The sequence below is a fragment of the Bubalus bubalis genome, chromosome 5 (assembly GCF_019923935.1).
Source record: "Bubalus bubalis isolate 160015118507 breed Murrah chromosome 5, NDDB_SH_1, whole genome shotgun sequence".
Classification (NCBI taxonomy): domain Eukaryota; kingdom Metazoa; phylum Chordata; class Mammalia; order Artiodactyla; family Bovidae; genus Bubalus; species Bubalus bubalis.
The window spans coordinates 109,890,124-109,900,967 of record NC_059161.1 but is presented as its reverse complement, the minus strand read 5'-3'; the positions used below and the strand labels follow the sequence as shown (position 1 = coordinate 109,900,967).

The 10,844-nt window shown below is 45.4% G+C and overlaps 2 protein-coding genes across 2 annotated transcripts; one reads left to right on the top strand and one right to left on the bottom strand.

Moving 5' to 3' along the window:
* Window positions 1–550: 550 nt before the first annotated feature.
* LOC102413146 (prostate and testis expressed protein 3) lies at window positions 551–5,752 on the bottom strand. The gene is made up of 3 exons (XM_044943967.1): window positions 5,746–5,752; window positions 1,428–1,550; window positions 551–1,010 (listed from the first exon to the last, which is right to left on the bottom strand). The coding sequence occupies exons 1-3, from the start codon at window positions 5,750–5,752 to the stop codon at window positions 868–870; spliced, it is 273 nt and encodes a 90-aa protein (XP_044799902.1). The 3' UTR covers window positions 551–867.
* Window positions 5,753–8,325: 2,573 nt separating this feature from the next.
* Window positions 8,326–9,377, top strand: PATE2 (prostate and testis expressed 2). Its single transcript, XM_044943546.2, has 2 exons — window positions 8,326–8,601; window positions 8,966–9,377. Exons 1-2 carry the CDS (start codon window positions 8,484–8,486, stop codon window positions 9,100–9,102), a joined length of 255 nt encoding a protein of 84 aa, XP_044799481.1. The 5' UTR covers window positions 8,326–8,483; the 3' UTR covers window positions 9,103–9,377.
* Window positions 9,378–10,844: the final 1,467 nt, after the last annotated feature.

Below are 10,844 nucleotides of genomic sequence, written 5' to 3'. Positions count from 1 at the left end.
TAAAGGCAACTAGAGATGAGTAAGACAGGTGTTCTTGCTGTGATTTATAACATTCTAGAACAAATTAGACAAACAGAAATGATTCCTTTTTTGTGAGGAAGAGAAAAAAAAAGTACCTATAAAGTGACTTGGGTATTCAGAGGAAGGAGAATTTGTGTAGCAATGGTGTGGGTCGCTGGTGAGTCAGAGTGGAAGTGGGTGGCAAAAGAGGAAAGGAATTGAAAAAGACTAGGAGAGGAAGAGGAAGAAATGAGAGTCGTCATATATCTTGAACACACATCTTGCCAGGCCTAGAAGTGGCTGTATGTGAGCTGTGAATGCCACAGAGGCAAGAAGTCCTTTATTTGCTGCTCCCTACTAACACTGTATATACAGACACTTCGTAAATGCCAAGAAAATCATGACTGAGTGTGAGGTGGACACTGCCCACTGGGGACAATAATTTTTGTCCACAGAGGAAAATCTCAAGTGTCCAGCATCTGCTTTTTTGCTATTTCTGCTTAACTACAATCATGATGTGAGTTTCAGACAAAAACTTTTGTGAATTTTCAGCTGAAGAATTTCTAGTCCACCTCCACTAGCTAAGATACGCCACCAGGATCTAGAATGGTCTTATTTTAAAATTTTCTACGGTGCTTCTGAGGGTAAGCTTCTTGAAGTACAGAAATGCCAGTCCTTGTAATGGGAGAATTCTGTTGTTCAGGATGGTAATCCTCTGACTGAGGTAGAAACCAAGCTTAGGCAATAGCAAGGCTAACACTGAGTTACAGAGAGGGCTGGGGTCCCTCCAGAACAGACAGGGCAGAAAAGCCAGGGCAGGCCAACTGTGAAGGCAGAGACGTACTGGTAACATTTTAAAGGGACAACTCAGGAGTAGAAGTATTTTAGCGTTTTGAAGTTACAATAATTGTAGTTGCAGCATTTGTGAACATAAGTTCGACCCTGGAAAGTGTATGTCAGATCTCTGCAGAATCTCTGACACACCAGATACGATAACTGGAGGGTTCCACCTGTAATAAGAAGGAATCATAGAAAAGTCAGCCAGCGACCTAAGTTCTTTAAAGACAAGTCACACGTGGCACTAGTCCTGTCCGTAAACATTTAATAGGGCATCAGGGGTAGGTTTGGGGTTGGCTTCCCATCTTGTACTTCCCAAGGGGGCTCAGGCAGGGAGAGGAAGATGTCACGGGTCCCCTGCAGGAGTTATTTGCCTAAGTTCCCGGAAAACCTCAACCCTCTGTACTCATGTTTCTTTCTCCTGGCTCGTTTCCCCAAGTCCTCTTCAGTCTGCACGCACAGGGTCCTGTACCCAGGGGTATGTGGCACTTTGGTTCCTCTCTTGAATTGACCTTAGCCTGAGATAGACATTTGCTCTCCTAAGAATTTTCTAGGAATCTCACAGCACCTCCCCAGACCCTCTAACTTACCCTGGAAGATCTTTAAGATCATGCATCTCTCATAATTCTTAGCAACACAGACTCCAAAGCCTCTTCTACAGCGATCTGTCTGTGTACGAAGGTGGCAGGTTATGCATTTCAGTGGTGTCACTGCTGGAGAGCACAGAGCTGGTGTAAGGCCAGGGGAGGCAGAGACTTAGAAGAAATGGCACCCCACTCCTGCACTCTTGCCTGGAAAATCCCATGGACGGAGGAGCCTGGTGGGCTGCAGTCCATGAGGTCACTAAGAGTCGGACACGACTGAGCAACTTCACTTTCACTTTTCATGTTCATACATTGGAGAAGGAAATGGCAACCCACTCCAGTGTTCCTGCCTGGAGAATCCCAGGGACAGGGGAGCCTGGTGGGCTGCCGTCTATGGGGTCGCACAGAGTCAGACACGACTGAAGCGATTTAGCAGCAGCCTAACAGCAGACCTATCTAGACCTGGGAGTGGGCTTGGGGGTGGTTGGGATCAGGGAGTAAGCAGTTTGAGCTCTTACCAACTTCACATCCGGAAAAATGTCATTGTGAGAGCAAAAGGATTCTGACCCCCAATTTAGCCCTTTTAACCTGGTAAAAGTGAAATGTCTACTCTTTTGTGACCCCATGGACTGCTCTCCAGTCTCCTCTGTCCATGGAATTCTCCAGGCAAGAAAACTGGAGTGGGTAGCCATTCCCTTTTCCAGGGGATCTTCCCAACCCTGGGATTGAACTGAAGGCGGATTCTTTACCATCTGAGCCACCAGGGAAGCCCCTTTAACCTGGTAACTTTGAGCAAAGATTTAGCCTCTATGGCATGGGTTTTCCGGCTTAAAGACGATTCTGTTAATGCTAACCTGGCTTACTTGGCAGCAGTGTAGATAGAGTGGGATAATAAGGCTGAATGCTTTAAAGTGTTTGACCCATTACTCTGATGGGATTTCTGACATTCATCACTTAGATATGGTTAGGTGATATAGTCTGTGTTTAACTTCAAACTGAATCTATGTGAAAGCCTCCTGAATTATATACCATAGTCAGTGCCACTTTATGTGGTACTGTGGGGTGAACTGATTAAAATAAAGTTTAATTTTAAAAAATGCTCCTTAATACACCTATATGAGAAAGTATCATTTCTTGAGCATCTCGTTTGGGCCATGTTCTCTTTCCTTATTATCTGATTTAATTCTCACAAAAGCCTTGTAACTAAGTATTTCCCCATTTCCCAGATGAGCAACCAGAGAATTTAAGACAGTGACTGAATTATTTTTTAACCTGTCTGATCCCAGTGCATCCAGTATTTTCTTTCCTACAATCACTTGTTTGAATATAAAAATCCCTGGTAAGGGTATCGAAACCCTTGATGTCACTAAAGCCGACTATGAAATTATTCACTGCAGACTGACCAGCTCCCTCAGCAAATAGGGCACAGATTTATATATGGGAAGGATGTACTGAAGGAGACCTTGCTAAGAGTTTTGATTATGGGGAACGGTAGGGATAGACTGGTAGGGGAGCCCTACAAAGGGGCAGCCACAGAGGCTTGAGCCCTTGGTGGGGAACGGTAGAATGTTATAAAGGTCAGACAAGTTGGCACAGAGGCCCAGAGAGCACTCTAAAGGCTGGCTTCCCCTCCCATATAAATGTAGTCAAGACTCAGCCCAGCCTGGACACCACCCACACATACAGAGTGTCCCAGGGAGCCCCCTCGATCCTGGCTCTGGAGCCCGCTCCTCAAGTCTTTTGACTCACCCACGGGGCAGCCGAGGAGGAATAAAAGCAACAAGAAGTGTCTGTCCATCTTGACAGAGAAGTCCCTGGCACAGGAAGAAAAGAAGCCAGGGGCGGCAGGCACAGGCCGGTAGGCTACAAGAGGAAACCTTGCCCTTCATCACAGGGCAGGGATTATTCATGCCTGAGGGCAACCAGGCCCACAGTCATCTCTGGGCGCTGCAGTTTCTTGCTTTCTCCGCCCATCACAGAGGATGGTAGTTAAAAAATGTTGGCATCTACATGAAGTTAACTTTTTTTGTGTGTGTGTATATATATATATATATATATATATACTATTCATCATAGTAATTATTATTAATGTAGTTATTATTCTTATTCTAATTTCACAGAGGAGGAAGCTAAGGCCTGGTGAGGTCCAGTATCTTTCCCAAGATCACATATCTAGTGACTTATAGTGCCAGGATTCAGAGCAAGATCTTCTAGTTCCAGAAGCCATACCTTTAACCATTTTGATTGAATGCCTCTTGGAGGTTTGTTCATACATTCAACTAATATTCATTGAGCACTTTTATAGGCCAAGCACAGTTTCATGTATGAGAGCAGGGCAACAAATAAGATCAAAAAAAGCTCACCTAGCTGCACGCCTTACGGGTGAGCAAAAGAAGAGTGAAGGAAGTGGAAAGACGGGATCATCCATGACTAAGCTGGGCCTTCCAATTAGAACTTCTGATTCTCGGCCCAGAACTCTCTCATTTTACCAGAAATCTGTTTCCCAAGGCCAGGAGATATTTACTTTGTAGGGCTGTGAAATTGTCTCTAGGATTATCACATGGCTTGATCTTTTGCGAATTTATATTGTGTATCTGGCCAATTTGGCTCAGATGCTTTAGGGATCTGTCTCTACAAAAATTAACTCAGGTAAGGTTCACCATGGGTAAACCACTGGAAAACTATGACTGGTTCAGGCACTGTCAGTCTCTGACAGTTCACTGACCCGTCAGTGAACGTATGGTACTTTGGCTAGAGATAACAGGAATCTTCTATCGTAGACTCATTTAATGACATGTTCTTTAGCTGTAGGAACGGTATGTCCTTCAAAATGTCTCAAGTATGACATTTTTAGAGGACAGGTAACAATTGGGTGAAATCAAGCCTTAGCTCAAGTGCCATGAAATTCATGATGTTTCTTTTAAGTGAGCACAGTGTTCAGTTCATCTCTGCCTAAGAAGAGAACCACAGGCCTTTAACATGAGTCTGTTCCTTTGAAAATAATTGATTCTAGAATCGAAGTCAACTTTGTAAAGTCTATGAATCCAGTTTTCTATCTTCCATCGTTCAGAAGAAGATGTGAGAAACTGGGATAGCATTTTTCAAGACTTTCCAAAGGCTTATCAAGAAGGCAAGCTTCTGAGCCTTTGTGTGCCCGCTGTTTCCTCTTCTCTATCTTTAAAGACAGTGACTCTAGAATCAAAGCAAAGGAAGAAGAAATTCTAGGTTAAACCACAGAGGGTTTGCCCAATTTCTATGCTACTGCCTTCAAGGTGCCCTCTGGCAGATATTTTCTGAAAGCCCCACTGAGTTTGGAACCTCTTTCCTATTTCCAGTTAGGACTGTAGAATTTTGCAATGTCACCCACGCACTAGGTTCTCTGATCTTACTTCTCCTCCCTCACCCATCAAATTTTCTCTTGGAAACAATGTACTGTGGTATCTAAAGTAGAATGGATATTTGTAGATGTGAATCTGGAACTCAAAATAGAGGTCAGAGGTAGAAATGTAAAACTGGGCATCATCAGCACGTGGGTGACCTCAAGCTCGAGCTGTGAGAACAGACCCAGTTCTCATGCAGTCTTCAATGACTCAGAACTCAATTAGTTTCCAGCTGCTAACCCACCCAAAGCAAATTAATCAGTTTGTTCTGAAACTGATGGTGTCTCCAAAGTTTATTCCAGAAGAAGCTGTCAGTCTTTCCATCTTTTCCAACACCCAAAGCCCAAGGGAAGCCTTGATGAAACAACATATGACGTGATGCTCCCAATTATCATCTTCACAGCTCTTGACCCTTGGATGCCAAAACCACAGCCACAGCTACTCCATCACCACCTTTCCTGGCCAGGTGCCCTTTCCCACATGTGGCTCCTTTTGACTGAAGTTTCTGACACCTACCCTAGCAAAAGGACCCAGACTGCTCCTGAAGTTTTAAGCCCTGCACAAGGGATTCATGTTTGATAGTTTCCAAGGCCTCCACGCAGACTTGAATATACTACTAACACCAATCTTATGATGAAAATTCATTCTCAACGTTGGTAACATACCCAGAGTCACAATACTGGCAAGCAGCGGAGCCAGGATCTGAACCCACATGTGTACCAAACTTGAGCCTGGGATAAAGGAAGATGTCCTTTCTAGAATTCAGTATCGGTACAGAAGAGTGGTACTTTAACATCTTTTCCAGTCCTGGGAAAAATGATACTTTTCATTGACATCTTGCAATTGTAATAGTGAGCAAGAAATCCCACTTTATGTGCATGGGAATAAGTAATCTCAGTAGCAAGCACCGAGCATCGTCCCCTGCAGCCCCTCTCTCCACTTACCTGCCATCACCTCCAGCAAGATGCATCTCTCTGAGTTTCTTGCTCACCCATGTCTCTAGAACCACATGACCAGCTCTCATCCCCATGTGGCAGGTTGCTTGATTTCTCTGCACTTTGACATTTGCTGTGCCTTTGGGTGCCTGTCCTTATTCACCACCCTATTGTGGTGCTGGAGAAGACTCTTGAGAGTCCCTTGGACTGCAAGGAGATCAAATCAGTCAATCCTAAAGGAAATCAACCCTGAATATTCATTGGAAGGACTGATGCTGAAGCTGAAGCTCCAATACTTTGGCCACTTGATGCAAAGAGTTGACTTATTGGAAAAGACCCTGATGGTGGGAAAGATTGAGGGCAGGAGGAGAAGGGGACGACAGAGGATGGGATGGGTATATGGCATCACTGACTCAGTGGACATGAGTTTGAGAAAACTCTGGGCGATAGGGAAGGGAGGCCTGGTGTGCTGCAGTTCATGGGGTCATAAAGAGTCGGACAAGACCAGTGACTGAACAACAACAACATCAACCCTATTCACTTATTCTAGCTATTAATAGCACATCACTAGATGGCACCCCACTCCAGTACTCTTGCCTGGAATATCCCATGGATGGAGGAGTCTGGTAGGCTGCAGTCCGTGGGGTCGTTAAGAGTCGGATATGACTGAGCAACTTTACTTTCACTTTTCACTTTCATGCATTGGAAGAGGAAATGGCAACCCACTCCAGTGTTCTTGCCTGGAGAATCCCAGGGACAGGGGAGCCTGGTGGGCTGCTGTCTATGGGGTTGCACAGAGTCAGACACAACTGAAGTGACTTAGCAGCAGCAGCTTTCAGAGTCCTGCACAAGTATCCTTTCTTCAGGGACACCTTCCCTGGTCATGCAGTCAAATTTGAATGTCCTTTATTTAGGCCTCCAAGTCAACTGTGGCTGATGTACTTGTGTTCACCTTAACTAGCCACTAACCTTCATGATGCTGCAGATTTGTGACCTGATTTGCTTGGTATCTTCTCTTTTTATAATACTGCCATTTGGAGAAGGCAATGGCACCCCACTCCAGTACTTTTGCCTGGAAAATCCCACGGATGGAGAAGCCTGGTGGGCTGCAGTCCATGGAGTCGCTAGAGTCGGACACGACTGAGCAACTTCACTTTCACTTTTCACTTTCATGCATTGGAGAAGGAAATGGCAACCCACTCCAGTGTTCTTGCCTGGAGAATCCCAGGGATGGGGGAGCCTGGTGGGCTGCCATCTATGGGGTCGCACCGAGTCGGACAGGACTGAAGTGACTTAGCAGCAGCAGCAGCCATTTGGTATGTGTGTAGAAAATATTTACTTTTTAAAAAGACATCAATTAATAACACCTGAAGTCAAAGTAGGCACATCTCTCCTTCTCCTGAAACTTCCCTTTGCTACACCACAGCAAGGACACTTTGGTGTTTCCCTCACATTCAGACCATACCTGAAATCCTGGATTTAATTCCTGGTGCCTCAGTCTAGGGCTTCCCACGTGGCGCTAATGGTAAAGAACCTGACTGCCAACGCAGGAGACAAAAGAGACGTGGGGTTCGATCCCTATGTCAGGAAGATCCCCTGGAGGAGGGCACGGCGACTGACTCCGTTATTCTTGCCTGGAGAATCCAATGGGCAGAGGAGCCTGGTGGGCTGCAGTCCACAGGGCAACAAAGAGTTGGATATGACTGAAGCACACGCCTCAGTCTAAGTGAGACAATGACAAATCTGATTATTCTGAGATTATCAAAAAGAGCTAAAAGGAACGAAAGTATCCAAACCCTGTCTTAAAAGGTTAAAATGTGGCAAGGAGACTTGTCTTTCCTTGCAGAGCACAAGGCTTAGCTATAGAAGAGAATTTTAAAATAGATGGTTTATGGGCAGTGGACTGGAGTTGGTGCTTTGGTTCTTTCTGGGAACACTGAGATACTAATTTTATGATTATATGATTTAGAAGAATAGCCCAAGGACAGAACACGGATGGAGATCAACCAGTGCCTTCCACAGGCAACTGCACATGACCAAAGTCCCAGGATGTCTGTTCTGGTTCTGCTGCACATTGTCATTGTAGTCTGCGTGAGTAAGGGTAAGTCCTGGGGGCAAAGGGAGGGCTGGGTGCTGGTTTAGAGAAAGGAAGGCGCTAGGGGAGGACAAACTTCCAGAATTGGCTCTTGGGGCTTTGGCAGATGCATATGCAGCTATGATAAGAAAAACTTCTCTTTTCACAGGTGAATTTTATGAACACATGAAAGGTACGACCATGGCTAGTCTAAAGTCCTCGGTAAAAAGGTTATTGGTGACACTCTAGGAGTACCTCCCCCTCCCTCTTTTGAGAAAGCTGTAATCCATTCTTTCTGTCAAATCCTAGGAGTTTGATCTTATCAATTTGGTCCATTTCGTGAAGTTAGGAAGCTAAAATCCCTGTCTTTGCTTCCTTTTCTCCATTACTGAACAAAATCATCAGGCTAGATAAGGGGCTCATTCCTTGGGGACCAGAGATAAATTTTTAGGGGAACTCTGACCTCTTGAGATTACATTCAGGGTTTGATTTAAACCTGTCTGTACAAGTTTGCTTTCACAAGATTATCAAAGGAGTCAGGGTCCCAAGAAAAGGTGGGGAGCACTGGGCAGTAGTAAGTTCCTGTTGGGAAGCCCCCCACCTGGAGAACCTTCACCATAAAACCGCATCCTATTATAAGCACCTCTTTCTGTGTCTGGCAGAGCCTTCAACGATGTGTTACAAATGTAAAAAATACCATCTCGGGATATGCTATGAAGCCATGAGGTCCTGCACCCTGAAGTACAGACAGACATGTGCTGTTGAAAACATTTACTTCCTTACCAGAAAAGGTAGTGTTGGGCATAGAGTAACTGAGAAGTAACCGCCTCTCCCCCACTTAGAGGCAATCGCCTCCTTTCGTCATTAAGACACATGGGTGAGTCGATGGGTAAGGATGGGATGGTCCTGCAAAGCTGGACTTTTCCAATAAGGGTCTTTTCCAATAAGTCAAGTATTGAGTGAAGGAGAGGTGAATGTCCCCCTCTAAGTTAGAAAATAAAGTCCGTTCTCTGGGTCAGTAATTAATAGACTCCGTCTTAGCTCACTAGGGTCTAGAGAAAAGTCAGTGAAGGTCTGAAGAAAGGTGATTCCTAGGAATATGGTAGGAGAAAACAGAGTCATCATGGTTGTATTTCCTTTCTTTCACCTCCTCAGGGCGGAGTATGTATTTTTATTCAAAACTGTCCTGTAAGGCCAACTGTGAGGACATCAACTTCTTAAGTTTTGAGAAGAGAACAGAGCTCATCTGTTGCAAACATAAAAGCTACTGCAACCTCCCCGAAGGTGTCTAGTTCTGCATCTCTTCTGGAGTTTTGATTATTCTTCAACTCACTATCCCCTTTATGTTTTTTTGCCAAACCTATATTTTGTTCTCCTCTTCTAACCAGTGGCAGGGAGTGAGAAAATCAGCAAGTAGTTAAAAGAGGAGCCATCATTAATGATGGAGCCCCAGACAGAATTTTTGCAAATCCCTATTTACAAGGTTTTGGGTTTTTTATGATGGTACTGCCATGGATATTGTTGAGATTTCAGTTGGTTATTCCTTATGTCCTATATGGAAAAGCAAAGTGTTAGGCACTCAGTCACGTCCGACTCTTTGTGACCCTATGGACAGTAGCTCACCAGGTTTCTCTGTCCATGGAATTCTCCAGGCAAGAATACTGTACTGGGTTGCCATTCCCTTCTCCAGGGGGCCTTTTCAACCCAAGGATCAAACCTGGGTCTCCTGCATTGGCAGGCAGATTCTTTACAGTCTGAGCCCCCTGAGAAGCCAACTTTAGGTAATGTAGTAGTATCAAATCTTATTTTAATCACATAAATGTCTGTTTTATTTATCCCATTCTGAATGGAATTGCAAAGACTTGTGTCAAAATCATCCCAAACCAGTACTGGGAATTCTGCAACCACACTTTATCCTCATTCATACTCACTGCTCTGGGCTAGGATTCTCTGGATTAGCCCTGGCACTCTCCTTGTGTTCCTGGGTTATGGCAATAAGAGAAGACTAACTCGACTTTTCTAATCCGCTGGCAACATGAGCCACATCTTTCTCTTGTAGACCTCTTGGGGGGAATCTCAGGCCAAGAGAAAACTGGACAAACATAGGAATGAGGCTTCAAGAACTATTTTAGGGGCATTTCAGTTTGTGGAAATTAAGATTCGAGAAACAGTTTGGTGTGGGTGGAGCTGCCATGACCCTCTCTGACCAGGCGGCACTTGGTTGAACCAAGTGATTGAATTGGAAATGGAGACCTTGTGCCAGAATGGCTAATCTGTTTCTTCTTATAAAAATGTGAGAAAAAAATGTTGATAATAAAGCAGGTGAAGATAATAGAACGTATAGAGACTCCATGCAGTAGTGTTCTAGTTACAGAGAGCCGTATGTAAGATGCAGTTATGAGTAAGCAGAAGGAGTGACATAGCGAAAGCTACTGGTGGTGGGAGATCAAGACAGTCAGCCCTATAGGAAATCAACCCTCAATATTCACTGGAAGGACTGAAGCTGAAGCTCCAATACTTGACCGCCTGATATAAATAGCCACTCATTGGAAAAGACCCTGATGCTGGGAAAGACTGAGGGCAAGAGGAGAAGGGGGTGACAGAGGATGAGATGGTTGGATGGCATCTCTGACGCGATGGAAATGAATCTGAGCATGTTCCAGGAGTTGGAGATGGACAGGGAAGCCTGGAGTGCTGCAGACCATGGGGTCGCAAAGAGTGGGACATGACTGAGCGACTGAACAACAACAGTGGAGGGAAGAGATGCAGATCCCTCCCCCGCCCCCTCCCTGCCTCCCCCTCTGCTTGCCTGCCCGCCCCTGCCTGCCCCCCGCCCCGCTCCCTGCCTCCCTGCCTCCCCTCTCCTTGCCTGCCCGCCCCTGCCTGCCCCCCCGCCCCGCTCCCTGCCTCCCCCTCCCTCCCCCGCCCCCTCCCTCCACCTCTCTCCATTTCCCCTCCCTCCCTAATATAATAAAACAGATAGGCAGAGAGAGACCACACAGCATTGGTGGTGGAACTGCACACCTGTGGCCGA